Genomic DNA, 14,404 nt, shown 5'->3' on the forward strand with positions numbered 1-14,404 from the left:
GAAAATCACCTTTCTGAAGGGCTTGCTTGTGGCAGGGTTAAGAGAAGGGAAAGCCAATGTCACTTTGGACAGCATGCAGGCAGGGTGGCAGTTCCTTGCAGAGGATACAGATTCTGCATATTCCCTGAGACTGAGAGCACTAAAACTTTGAAAAATGCACTCCTGAGTCCAAATGTGTAATAAAAAAATTTAAGAATAAGTAAAATTTGTTTACAGGTTTTGAACAACCTTGTTTTAAGCTGCTAAACAGGTTCTCTTCTCATTTAATCAGCTATTGATACAGGTATGGGAACACTGCAGCTGGTGTCAAGAACTTGGGGGCCTGGGCCACCATCCAAGTATTTTCAGACACACATTTGGCAAGCAAGCTCTTTCTCAGATTATCTTCTCTCTATGCCCCCCTCCTCCATTTTACTTTCCTCCCCTATTTCCCCTTTCTTCATGTGTAGATAACATTGAACACACATTTCTTTCTCTGTATCTGAGATTACACAAGGGTAAGGCCTCTCCACCTTCGTTAAACAAAATTATTTCCTCTGCTGGGTTGGCCACCTGGAACATAAAACATAAAGCTGTTTTAGCAGGAACTAAAGTGGTTTCTGGCAGGACAGCCAACAGAATCCTCATTGGCACATCCTTGGTGGTGATGCTAAACCCCCCAGCGGGGTGAAGGCAGGGTGAGAAGCATTCTTGAGTCACGTGGATCACAGGACTAAATCAAATGACTGAGAAAAAGAAAAATACAAAGACCAGAATGTGTAAAGAGTGAAGGGGGAAAAAAAGTGGAAATCAGAGTTAAACTTGAAGACTTTTTGTTAAAACTCTCTGAAAGGGTGTAAGACCAGCTTTATGAACCTTTTCTTAGGCACTCTCTTACCCAGTGACTCAACCATATATTTAATAAAACACTTTATATATCCTAATGGTATATAATATTTGTGAGCCTAAATATATTCTCAGCAACTGCACCACTGCTTGTCTTAGTACTACTAAACAATTTAACAGGCCTAGAATGCAGGGTGTCATGCCCTTCTTTTGCTAGCTATTACTGCCAACACTAATGGATGCTGTTATTATATTCAGTAACAATGGACAGCACCAGTGCAAAGGGCAGCTTCCACTTTTGTTGGTTACACATCACTGTGAAGCAGCGCAGGCACCACTACTAGCACATATGTGCCTGTACTTCTGTGGGTTATTCATGATCACAAATGTTTGTTGGAAAAGGAGACATGCTTTACATGGGCTCTGGATGCACATAAAATTAAATAGGAAAATTAAATCACCTGCAGACAGAAGGTCAGGATTTTTCTTCAGTCATAATACCAAGACATATGGATATCTTTATGATAAATCATATCATGATAAATCAGATCTCCTCAGTACAGCTGTAAATATTACAAATCAGCAATGTTCACCCCACTTTTCTTGCAAATAAGGGCAACTTGAAATGGATGTCTGAAATCTGAAGTAGTTATTAATACTGAATCTGCTTTTGGAAGAAAAAAGTAACACTTTAAAATGGGAATTAGAATTACAGAAGAAACATGAGTCCAAATCCAGAAGAGATAAACAAAAGAGAAGCAGTATCTCCAATGGCCAGTGTCTCAGGGGCTTAGCAGGACCCGAACAAACAATTTTTTGCACTCTGATTAAAAGGCTTATTGAAAAATTGCCATGTTTTTCACAAAGGTGTCAAAGTAGAAAGATGAACTTTCAGCCTTAGCTCAATGTCATGCTGCAGTGCGCAAGAAAAGAACAAACACAAGCTTACAAATGCAGTTTGTTCTCTGTATCATGAAAGCCTGGCAGAACTCCAGTGCTGGAGTAAAGCCAAACCAGCACACCAGTGTCTTTGATCTTCTAAAGCTCATGTTTTCCTTTAGTGTTTAACATCTCCACTAATTTAAAATCAATGTACAAATGGCTTTCAGAAATAATTGTGAGCAGCCAAAGTCTCGACATTTCATAACTATTCAGGTCGTTGGCAACTGTCACAAGTGGAAACTTGGAAAGCTGCAGGGGCTGAGCTGCCGGGGGTTCAAACACCCTCGATGCCCTGAAAACTGTGCATTGTTGCCCGTAGGTTGCTGAACACCTGCATTCCCATGGGCAGAGCAACATTTCCAGGCTTTCTACCTGCAAACCTTCTGTCTGAACCCCAGATTTATCAGATCTGACACCACCCCGTCAAGGCAGGGTGATTTCCTCCCTCAGACACCACAGGAGCGCTCACTCCACTCCCACACAGCTCGGCTGCTCCTCAGGGGACAGCGGTGCGACTTCCCTGAGGGATTTCTGCATGGCCTCCTGCAGTTCCACTCATTGATCACTGACTTCGCTGCTTGTTTAGTCTTCTTAGACTAAAAAGTTCATTCTTATGGCATCTGCTACAGCTCCATTCGTGGCACTTGTGTTCCTCGTGATTATGCTTGTGACTACTTGTGACAGACCGGCTCCGGGAAAGAGACCAGAGAGAGATTTCAGCTGGATCGCCACGCTAGGCCCAGCTCACTGCCTTTTCAAGGAATTTCAACTTTGGCCACCGCCATCGCGGGCACGACCGGGATCCGGCCCGGGTTTGGCCCGGGTCCCCTCGGGCCCCTCCCGGCCCCGTTCTGCCCTCACAGCCGCCCACAAGCCCCGCCCCTCGCCAGCGCCGCACAGCCGCAGCCCCTTGTCTGATGCAATTCGTTTCCCCCCTTGCTCGCGACTTCGGGCCAATCACGAGCTCTTCTTGCTGTGACGTCACGCCTCGCAGCCAATGAGCGAGAGCCACGATGGTAGAAATCCGGGCGGGGCGGCGCGGGGCGCAGTCAGCGGCGCTGGTGACGCGAGCGGCGTGTCCGCTGTCCCGCCATGGCAGCGCTGCCCGGTGCCGCGGCCCCGCGGCTGCTCCTCATCCCTAGCAAAGCGGCCGAGGCTCCCGGCACCGCGGCCGCCCGGCATCTGTCCGTTGTCCTGCCGGCAGGAGCCGACCCCGGCCTCCCGGGGATGGAGACCGCGCAGCCGGCCCGCAAGCGGCAGCGGCTCACGCATCTGAGCCCGGAGGAGAAGGCGCTGCGCAGGTGAGTGCGGGCAGCGGTGGCGGGGCTGCGGCTGTGCTTGGTGGGTGTAGGATCTCCCGCTGACGGCCGCTCTGCTCCGCAGGAAGCTGAAGAACCGCGTGGCGGCCCAGAGTGCTCGCGACAGGAAGAAGGCGCGGATGACAGAGCTGGAGCAGCAGGTGGTGGAGCTGGAGGAGGAGGTAAGGGGCTGCGGGAGATACGGGGCTGGAGCAGGGGAGGAAGGGAGCGGCCTCCCTGCCTCACGGCTCTTTGCAGAACCAGAAGCTGCTACGGGAGAACCAGCTCTTGCGGGAAAGGACGTGTGACCTCGCGAGGGAGAACCAGGAGCTCCGCTGCCGCCTTGGTTTGGATGCTCTGAAGACGGAGGAGGAGGGTGACGAGTTCCAGGTGAGCCGCCCGTGTCCGCCCCCGCCTTGGGCAGAGCTGCCCCGATCCCGGGGCACCCTCGGGGCTGTGGGCAGGGATATGCAGAAAAGACCTTTGCCCTCCATGTGGAGGCTGTCCTGAAACTCTGCGGGTGCCAAGTGGAAAGGGGTAATGTGGGAGATAGAAAGCTGACTAGTTCTAGGCTGTTTAAAGACAGTTTTCTCTGGTTTTTTACCTTATAGAGGTGAAGCAGAAACTGTTACAGTCACATTGGTGTGTCTTAGATGTGGTGGAGAGGGTCAGGCTTTCATTTAAAAGTGTCAAACAAAATAAATGTACAAGTGTAGGGAAGCTTCAGCTAACTTTGAAATTACCTTACCTTCAGGTTCCTACAGTACAAGCAAATAGGGAATTTTGTGTTGGAAGCCTTAGCAGAAGAATTATGATCTTGAAGATCATGTACTGTACTGCCTGCCAGAACATTTGCAGTGACTGAGTTTTTGTCTTGGTACAGGTTGTGAAGGAATCCCAGGTGGATGAGATCAGATTGGTGACCGGGTCCGCTGAGTCCGCAGCACTCAGACTACGTGTTCCTCTGCAGCAGGTGCAGGCCCAGCAGTCACCATTTCTGATAGTTTCCACGTGGATTCTGATGGCAGTGACTCTTCAGACTCTGAGGTGAGCATCCAGTCCTATACAAACTGTCCATGAAATCCAGAATTACTGTAGATTTAAGATTAGTGTTGTAATGTCTTGATGTTAAATCATTTGGTGGTTTCTGTTTATTCCACATCTTGGAATGCCATACCTTTGCATCAGAATGGCTATGCCCAGTGAGTACAGGAATTCACATGAAAAAACCCAGTCCCCCACAGCTTTAGTCATGTGCAGGTCTGCCTAAGCCAGGTTTTGGTCCGTGCTTTGTGTAGCCAGCAGGCATTGTGGTGTTTGTACTTGATGGGTACAAGATCTGAGGGAGTTTCTAATAGTGGCTGTAAATCTCAAATGCATGTATAATTCCTGGGGATTGCCAGAGCCCTTACAGAGAAAGCTGTGGGCAAAGAATGACTGTGCCCTGGTACAGATTGCCCAAAAGGGTGTGGAGTCTCCCTCACTGGAGACAGTTGAGAACCAGCTGGTGCAATCCTGTGCCACGTGCTCTAAGATGACTCTGCTTGAGCAGGGAAATTAGACCACATGTGACCTACTGTGGTCCCTTCCAACCTGGCCTATTCTGTGAATTTCTGCAAGGTAGGTAACTGCCTTAACTGTGTATTTGATGATATTCTTGGTAGAACAACTGTGATTGCATCAGTGTATATTAACTTCCACGTGGAGGTTAGTAGAGGCCACTTTTGGTGTTTGGCTGTAACAGTAATAAACTGTCTTTCTAAAATTGTCTTTCATTTTGCAGTCTGATGTCCTATTGGGCTTTCTGGACAGTCTGGACCCAGAGTTGTTTCTCAAATATGCTGATTCAGAGTCAACGTGCCTGGAAAAGCTGGATGAAGAGATCTCTGGAGAAACAAATTCCATACCAGCCGCCCTCTCTCCCTCTTTGGGGTCCCCATCAGCCAAGCTGGAAGCCATTAATGAACTCATAAGGTTTGATCACGTGTATACAAAACCCCTGGTAGTGGAGATTCCTGTTGAAGTGGCCAACCAAACCAATATGCAAATGAAAATTGAGAAAGAAAATCTCTCTTCATCTGACGACAAGGCCATCCCTGAAGTCCCAGTGTCTGTGAAGAAGGAACCTGTAGACAGCTTCATGCCTGAACTGGGCTTTTCTCATCTGCTTTCTTCTTGTCATAGCCTTGAAGCCTCAAGCTACCTGTTGGATGGCTGTAGTGACTCTGGGTATGAAGGATCCCTGTCCCCCTTCAGCGATACGTCGTCTCCGCTTGGCGCTGACCACGCGTGGGAGGACAGCTTTGCCAAGGAACTCTTTCCCCAGCTCATCAGTGTCTAACCTGTAGTGTTAACTCCCTGTCAACAACTGTCCTGTCTGGAAATCTGCAATGCCCCTTTGGGGTGTGTGTGGGCAAAATCAAGCCCATTCAGAAAAGTGTTTCTCACCTTTACCATGCTGGTTGATGGTATGAAAAAGCCTGGGGTGTCCTGTCCTGCCCTGGCTCCCCCCAGTCAGTGTTGGCTTAGGAGAGAGGCAGGTTTGTTTCTCAATAACTTGCTCATTCTCTGAGAACCTGAAAATGTTTTGTTTTCCAGTTAAAATTTTAACACCAAAAACTAAACTGGGATATTCATGCAACTGGGCTAGACCTTAATAGTCTCTAAGTCTTACAGCTTCACTAAATGCTTGTTTTCCATTTGCTATGTAGAGTTGCTTTGTCCATTTAATATTTAACTGTATTGGTGCAATTAAAATGCAGTGCAGCTCACTGACCCTGTTTTGCCTTAGAACTCACTGGGGAGGGGAGAGCATCTGGGCCTTGGAGAATTTAAGTTCAGGTCCCTCAGTGTCTCATCCTGCCACAATATATTGGGGAGCACTGCTCATAAGGTGTCTGCAGCTGGGTGCTTCAGCAGTTCCCTTTTGGGGGCACTGGATGTGGTGGATGGGTTTGTGTGAGGGCCAGAGCAAAACCTTCAGCCTCTGTGAGGCAGGCAGGTGGCAGGAGCTTGAAGTGTGAGTATTCAAAAGTCAGGGCAGTGGTGGCAGCCTGGTGGCCAGTAATGCTGTCCAAAATTCTCCATCTGAGGGGAGGTGGGTGCACAGACATGGTGTGAAGATTCTGTAGTACCACAGGAAATCCTGAAGCATCAAATGGACTTGTAAGGAGCTCATTTCGAATACCACAGAAGGACTTCTCATTGTCCACATTCATTTGCTCCAGTATTTATACAATATTAAAAGAAAGCTTGGAGAGACAGAAGAAATTTTATACTGAAAATAAGAGAGCTGTTGCAGGTGTTGGCACAGCTGTTCTTGGTTTCTGTGCTATTGCACGTTTTGCATTCAATTTTGGCAAAAATAACTTGGGGTGGGGAAGAAAAAAAACCAGAGATGTTTCAGTCAGTAACATTCAAGGTGACAGGACTGCTTTGGATTACAAGCTTGAGTAACCTAGCTTATAATGAAGGATTCCACCTGAATAGTGGGCAGAAGTAAAGGCTACAACTGTGCAGTGCAACAAATTCAGATTGAAAATCCAAGTAGTCAGAAGAATAAATTGCTTTACTTTCACGGTGGAAAATAGGGATGACTGCAAGAGTATCCAATTGTTGCATGTCCAAAAAAAGCAGAAGTGAGGATTTGATCTGTAGCTTTGCAATACATTTTGAAAGCACCCTTTTATGGAGCCCCAGCTCTTCCTGGCAACCATGAGCAAGCCATTTCAACATCTAAAAAATCCAAAGAAAATTGTATTACATTCTCCTTTTCATCACAGTAGGGCATGGGCTGTGCTTAACATTTCAACCTCGTTAAGCACAGGAGACAGAAATGTTCAAGGATGTGGTCTTTACTCTTTACACTGTTTTGCTCCCCCTTCTCAACAGCTCTATCCTGGCATGCTTTATCCTGGCTTACTCCAAACACTGGTGTTAATGGTTACTGAGACCTCTTCCACTAAAACCACAGAAGTAGTTCTTGTTTGGCATCTGGAAGCCTACTACCATGGAGAATCCTTATGTGCACTGGTATTTTCTACCAGAATCAAGTCCACTAAGATGGTACACAAAAAAAGCAAGTCTTACCTTCCAAGAAAATTACTAAAATCTGAATTTAAAACTCTTCTCAAACATTCCTTAACTTTAAGAATATCTAGCTTGCTTAATCCTGAAAAGTTTTATTCTGAAGTAAAATAAAAGATCTCAAAACACAAGCTATAGCAATGCTTATTGGTACCCCTATTGCTTTGTCAGAGGCCTTTGGGTCACGACAGACTTAAAATAACTTTTCCTTCCTGGCAGCTTCAGGTTTATTCTATTCTGCTGTTGCCTTCCCTTGTCCTGGTGAATACTGTGGAGGAAAAAAGGGGAATGCCTTTGACATAACATAGATAAATTCAGATCTTCTTAAGCCAGAAGAGAACTTCACTGTCCAGCTCAAGGACTACACATAGACTTCCAAGGTTTTATCACTCTTACCAGGAATGAAACAGTCATCTAAAAAATATTTTAGAAAATTTATTGAAAACTAACATACAAAGGGTGATTTGGTCCCAAGAGAAGACAGACCAGAATCAGATCTTTAATATTTCAAAATAATGTTTTTCCTAATACTGCGTTGCCTTTGCCATCCTGTCTGTGAACAGCATTAATAAAAGTCTTTAATGAAGACAACAACAAATGAAACTCACAAATACAGAAGTCTGTAAATGCCTACAGCTTGATCTCCCATCCAGTCACCCTCTCCAAGTGATTGCTGCAGCAAGGATCTTGCTCAGTGCTCCTGTCACTTGGTGCCCACTCTTCCATCAATTTAAGCAACTCAACCCCTCTGTCTCCTATCACAAGGGCAGAAATGCATTGTGAAAAAATGAAAGCAAATGTTTTCTATCAAAGCAAACTTTTTAGACAATTTTTTTTTCTTCATCTCATAGTCTTTGTCAACAGTGCACCACTCTATTCTTGTTTTAGATGGCAGTAACAGGTCAGTGATGCCCCACTGGCATTGAATTAGGAGGAAAAACACCTCAAAGTCAACCTTTGGTACAAACCTAGCAGGAAAAAAAGTATGCTTAAAAGCCATCTACAACAAATTCTGTAAATCTGATATGCAATTTGGTGTTTTTAAGAGAAAAACAACTGCATCAATTGATGTATTTAGGCCTCCCAGAGGTTTTTAAAATCTTCTGTTGCAGTTTCAATGTTGCTGAGATGGTTTCATAACATTTTTGAAATTTGTATCCTTTTTTTTTCAATTTATTTAGGATTCAGAGCTTTCACCTAAAATACTTTAACTATAATCCAGCAAGCTGAAAACCAGTCACTTACTTGGAGGCATCAGATTTTCTACCTGCAGTGACTACAGCCTTGTCCAAACTGACTGCTTTATGTTCTGCTCAACCACTGGAGCACATCAGAGGCTGTAGGTTTTAAAAGATGTTCAGCAGCTTAATAATACATAAGAAAATTTCCACAGTTCATGCAAAAGATTTATAGCAGACCCTGAAATGAAATTAGGCATTATAGCAAGATAGGCTGCACATGTTCTTCAACTTAATAGTGTGCACTGGTTTCCAGAGTAATACCTGCTGAAATGCTGGAGTGTTTTTAGTTGAACTCTAAAATGTTTTACCATGAGACAGGAAATTTCAGACAACCTTCAACAAAAGCAGCAAGATAAACAGGGTTCAACAAACAGGTATGTTTTGAACAACCAGAAGGACTGCAAAAAGAGAAGGCTGATTTTAAGCTTTCAGCTATGGGTTATTCAACAGTGAAGAATATTATCACATGGATTATCTTTTAGCTGTGCAGAGAAGAGTAGATTTTCTGCAGCTGCATTCCTGTGTACTTGCTCCTTTATGTTAGCAGGATGTCAAAACCAGATTGGGACATAGGACTCTGAACAGAACCTGTTACTTGGAAAGGATTTCTTATAAAAGCCTCAGTTCAGGTATCTCTGAGAAAGCTCAAGGACTTATGAACAAAAGATAAAACCCTTAAACAAGTTAGAAAACCTTAAGCATAACAAACTGCTGTGCACTGAGAAAAGGTACAAGCAATAGCTCATTGTGAACTCCTTTCCTTGGCACCCTTGCAGGGTACAAAGTTCTTTTGGCAAACATCTGTATAAACAATGTGAGGCTATATTATTGGCACATACTGTGGCTTAAATTTTATGTCTAGATTCTCTCAGGAAAAAGACAGGCACCTCCTTTACCTCACCACCAAAGCCACCAAGGGCTGGGACTTGGGTACAGACCCAGCATTTGACCCTCCCAATGGCAGCAAGCACCATCATCCCTGTTAGCAGGTTTACTTATCATGTTTACCCAAATCAATGGATGCCATTCATTTCAGCAGAAGTTACACTGTCCTGACTTTCCAACTCCATGCATACAGAGAATCTCAGCACAATGTAAAATGTGAATCTCTCTGCTGAGAACCACTTTGGGGAAGGGAACATCAAAAACCCACAAATAAAATTTAGAAGCCAATGAACCAAAGATGACTGAAGTCAGCAGGTATCCTGCAAGTTACAAGTGCTGGCTTTACTTTCTACAAAGCAAAAGACTTAAGCTCAGCTGTAATATTCCTTCCTTAGCACCCCGTGGACTGTGTAATTTCTACATCTGAGTTTACATAAAGTCCAAACAAATAAGATGGTGTGAAAAGCTGTATTACCAGAGGGACTGCTTTTCCACCCATGACTAGATTTGAAGATGTTTCTTCCTTTACATTTTGTAATTCAAATTAAACCAAATGGCCAAGAATAGTATGTGCACCAGTTTCAATGGCTCAGTAAGACAAAGGTGTGGCTTAAGCCACAGTTACATTCAATATTTGGATTTTATGCTTTACCAAGGGCAATTAAGAGGATATTTCACCAATAAGCAAGATGGAAAGCTACTTCCCTGTTCCAAAGGCCTCTGAATTACCTTTTCAGTAAAAATAAGAATATTTAACAGATTGGAACACAGAAATCTTAGGGTGTTTCCTGGCCACCCTATGATTGTGGTGTGCTTATGATTGTTAGTAAGAAAACAAAAAAACAAATAATATAACTTCAGATTCACACATCAAACCAGAAAAAAATAATCAAAAAACCTCAACAATAGGCATCAGAAGCTCACCACTTCCAGTCTAAAGTCTGGCATCTACAACTCCATTTCTTCTTCTGCACACCCAGATATTCCCAAACTAGCATATGGATCTGGAGACATGGCAGTCTGTTGTGATCCAGGGAACGTTTCAGTCTGTGGGTCAAAAGGAGCTCTTGGTATTGGCTGCTTAGCTTGACATACTTCTGTACTCTGCTGCTTGAAGTTCTTAACAGAAACAGACTTCAGTTTATCTGTCATAAATTCAGGAAGAGGTTTCCAAAGCACGAGTTCCATAGAAGGACGGCTCCTAGAAGGGAGGAGTTTCAGTAAATTTTAAGTTCTCCAAGCACAGCTATTAAATGCAGAAGACCTTCATCCTTTGAGCTATGGAACCATATTCCAGAAAATAAATACCTTTTTCCCCCCCCTATTAAATTTCCTCTTCCCTACTCCCTAGTTCCCTTATTTCTAGTTCTAACCTTGTATTTCCTTTCTTTTTTTTGCACCAAATTTGACCACTGCTGGTCATAATTCAAGATAAAAATTCATATACTTAAATGCAAAACTGATACTGGTTCACTCCACAAACTTCACTCTGTAGACATGAGGAGTACAAAACAGACATCTGATGACCACTACAGTCACACTTATTTCTTTTTTACATCAGGACAGTTTTTCCTCTTTGAACCAGATGAATGGTCTGTTACACAATGCTGGCTGCATCATGCAGTAATCAAGGACATCTCCATAAACATGAAACGAGGTCTCTCTTTTCATTTGCACATGTTAGCTACATAGCACCATGATTTCCTCCAGAACTTACATAGATTCTATTATTTTCTTTGTCAGGACTTCACCAAAATCCCTCTTCATCCCTTTCTTAAGGGTATCTGACAGGATAAGAGTGGGCAGATTGCTAACATTTCCATCAGCATGAACTTCCTCATCTTCATCAATTATCCTAGGAATGGAGGGGGAAGAGGGAGATAAACACTATTGAGCAAACTGTTATCAGGAACATCTCTGCAGACTACAGTCACATCTACGTGCTCTGCTCTGTGCACATCTCTGACCTGGGCTGGGTAGCAGGAGCAGCAGGGCCATGCTAACATGAGTGAGTCTCTCTTGGGCCAAAACACCCTGAGGAGGACTCACAGAAGCCACTCAAACAGTAATGCCACTCCTGGTACCTGAGCTAGCTTTGTTACCCCTGTGTTATCCCAGCAGTGTCAGTACAAACATACACTGAGAGAAAATAAACAAATTCCCTCCAATGGAAACTGAATGATTCAGCCACATTACACAGGTGAGTCTCAGCTATGCAGCTGCTTCACCTGCTCAATTCCCCAAAACTGGAATTGAGAATTATTGCACTGAAAATAATCCTTCACTTTTCACAAGGCTGTGCCAGTTCCTGAGATTAAATCAGCACAAATTGGTGAAGTGTTTAGAACAAATGGAAGCATCTCCTTTGTTTTTGGTTTTTGTTTTATAGAAAATTTAGCAGTGTAGCTGGGAAGAATAGGGAACAATCCTCCAAGAAGACCAAAGCAGACATAGATAACAGAGACAGATTTCACTACTCTGATTTACCCATTAAAAAAAAAACAATCTAACAGTACCTTGCTTCTCCTTATGCATCATCTATGGAGTAATCTACAAAAAAATCTTGTTTTAAAATTTCTGTATCTTTTGGCTTTTCTAATCATCTGCAGTGGTCATTTTAGATATTTTGGAATACCAGCTCACCTGCAATCACCTGATACATATACATGCCATTTCCAGAATCTTCCAAGGGCCAGAATGCACAGTAAATTTATTAAAACACCACAGCAGACTGTCTACAGCCACCCAATTACCCACATGACACCATCAGCAAGATCAATCTCAGCCTTATGTGCAGAGAGACCTCTTTGGTTCATGCTACTCTCTCCACTGACAAATTCACATCTATTTTAAGTTTAAATCACAGAACAAGCTGCAGTTGGTTGAAAAAAACTGAGCTGAAGCCTGAGCAGGGAGATGTTAGAATTTGAGCTTCTGGATGCTCACAGAAGAGCATTAAACCCAATTATTGTATATTGGAGCTGCATAATGATTGTGAGCAGGGTGTTATTTACTCAGCATCTCCTGCTCCAGCACCCAAAATTTCTGATCAGCCTGATGACTCACAGGACCATAGGTAGCCTAAAATGAAATAATTTAAACAGAAGGTTCACCTCAGACTTACAGCAGTGTTATCACACTGCTAAGTGCTAGATTTACCCCTGAATGCCCACCAAAAAAGGGAAAGCTCAGCAAAGCCAGGCTACTCAATCCCTGCATTTACCTGTCCTCAATTTCCTGAAGTTTCCTGCGAGCAACCTCGCATTGCTGTTCCCCCATTGTCTGATCCATTTCTTCACAGGGAATTTCTAACATGGCAGTTTCAGGACCGCTGCCACCATACTGACTTGCTACCTCCCCAGCTGCCTGCTGACCTGCACAAAGAATCCATTCTTCAGTGTTGGGATTCAAAGGGCAATTTTTGGTTCCTGTCAGTCTCTTCTTCCGCACAGGACAGCTAGGAAACAAAGTAAGTTTACAACTGTCAAAAAAAGAAACGTGGCATTCTACAGGAACAAATGTAAAGTGCATCTCAGCAGCTTTGACACTCTATGGCAAAGCAACCTCAACAAAGAAAATGAATCCACATTGCTCTTAGTAAAATGTGAGTACCTATTCAGGAAAATCAGTGCCACACAATTAATTAGGTAACAGAAATGGATTTGGGCTCATGTGCAATTCAAGGGAAGGGTTCCAAAGGGAAACAATGATAGATTTCCTTCCTGTTTGTACTGTAGGTGAGATGTGCTCAAACAAAACAAAAAGCAAATCAGGATTTTTCAGGCTATAAAAGACAAATTAATTTACCCTTCTGCCTCTTCTTCTAGCTTATGCTTCCTTCCACATCGCACAGAGACACTACAAAAGAAAAACAGTTACTTAGCTTCAAATTGTATCTTTTGGTTATACTGATAGTGTCAAACAATATTTTCCTTCCTTTTAAAATTTCATCTGAGATCAATGGTGACAGTGTGTCACCAGCTGTGATGGGAATAAAAGTTTGGGGCAATAAATAACCACTTTGTTAAAAAGGAAGTCAAAGGCAGCTGTAATTGCTCAGTTCTCTGGACAGAATACCATACTAATTTCTTCTCCTTTACATTATTTAGTTTTCCACAAGGGGCAAGACCAATTTTTTGGTCTAAAATTCAAATGCTTCAAGAAGCAACACATGACCGAGCTTGAGTCTCTTAATACTCTGTATCACAGGGACATACTGAAAAAATACTGAAACAAATAAATAAATTTGAAAGTACGCAAAGATGCTGGTTCTTGCCTTTTAAACGGTTCCTTCATCCCCCCCCCCCCCCAGCCAGCTTCAAGGTCCTTAACCGAGCACAAGACAATTTTCTAACCTCCTACCAGCGCAACACTGCTACAAGGAAACAAATCCCAAAGCAAAGCACCCGCCGCAGTTCCCCCCTGCCTGGGCCCTGCGGAACAGCTCTGGCACTTACTGGCTGCGGCTCCTGGTGAAGGAGCTCACCGGGGCCACCGTCAGCCCCTGGCTGTGGCTGCCGAGCGCGGCCAGCGAGGCCAGGTCGAAGCTGCTCTGCAGACAGAGGCCGGAGGGTCCGTCCACGCCGTCGTTTCCGATCCCTGCCATGACCATGCCGGGTGGCTGCAGACGGCCGTGGCCGCCGGCTAAGGGCTCCGGGGCAGCGGCCGGCGCTGTGGGGAGCTCCACGGCCGGGCCCGCCGGGATGCCCTGGAAGGATCTGCCTAGCGCTGCCATTTCCTGCTGCGGGGGGCAAAGCGCACATCAACGCCGCAATCCGCGCTGCGCCACACGCCGGCCCTGCCCGAGGCCCTCCCGCACGAAACCTCCTCCGCCCGCCGCGCTCACCCGGGCCGAGCCGGGCCCGCGGCTGCGGCCGCCGCTACAGCCCGGGTCCTTCCAGGCCTTTCGCTGCGATCCGATAAGGACCCGCGGGCACTGTGGGAGCTGTAGTCCCGGGCTCTGGGAGACCTCTGGGAGTTGTAGTCCCGAGTGCTGTGGGACCTGTGGGAGTTGTAGTCCTGGGTGCTGTGGGAGACGCGCTCTGAGAGCGGGCGGGCTCCCCGCCGCAGCCCGTGAGGGGGCGCCGCGGGCTCCCCGCCGCCGTGGCCCGGGAGGGGAGCGCCGCG

General features: G+C 45.0%; 2 protein-coding genes across 3 annotated transcripts; one reads left to right on the forward strand and one right to left on the reverse strand.

The window, feature by feature from the left end:
• Positions 1–2,816: 2,816 nt before the first annotated feature.
• Positions 2,817–5,840, forward strand: XBP1 (X-box binding protein 1). Its single transcript, XM_054288745.1, is given in 6 exon segments — positions 2,817–3,068; positions 3,151–3,247; positions 3,324–3,455; positions 3,949–4,002; positions 4,005–4,112; positions 4,849–5,840. Coding segments are annotated over 6 exon segments (1,158 nt in total). The 5' UTR covers positions 2,817–2,859; the 3' UTR covers positions 5,407–5,840.
• A 3,668-nt stretch (positions 5,841–9,508) lies between these two features.
• Positions 9,509–14,144, reverse strand: CCDC117 (coiled-coil domain containing 117). 2 transcript variants are annotated; one of them, XM_054288747.1, is made up of 5 exons: positions 13,735–14,144; positions 13,085–13,135; positions 12,501–12,734; positions 10,995–11,132; positions 9,509–10,478 (listed from the first exon to the last, which is right to left on the reverse strand). In XM_054288747.1, exons 1-5 carry the CDS (start codon positions 14,010–14,012, stop codon positions 10,226–10,228), a joined length of 954 nt encoding a protein of 317 aa, XP_054144722.1. In that variant the 5' UTR covers positions 14,013–14,144; the 3' UTR covers positions 9,509–10,225. The 2 variants fall into 2 exon arrangements, with proteins under 2 accessions (XP_054144722.1, XP_054144723.1); XM_054288748.1 differs by lacking the exon at positions 10,995–11,132.
• Positions 14,145–14,404: the final 260 nt, after the last annotated feature.

The sequence above is a fragment of the Melozone crissalis genome, unplaced genomic scaffold, assembly GCF_028551555.1.
Source record: "Melozone crissalis strain CALT ecotype California unplaced genomic scaffold, PUWL_Pcris_2 ptg000063l_1, whole genome shotgun sequence".
NCBI classification, from domain to species: Eukaryota; Metazoa; Chordata; class Aves; order Passeriformes; family Passerellidae; genus Melozone; species Melozone crissalis.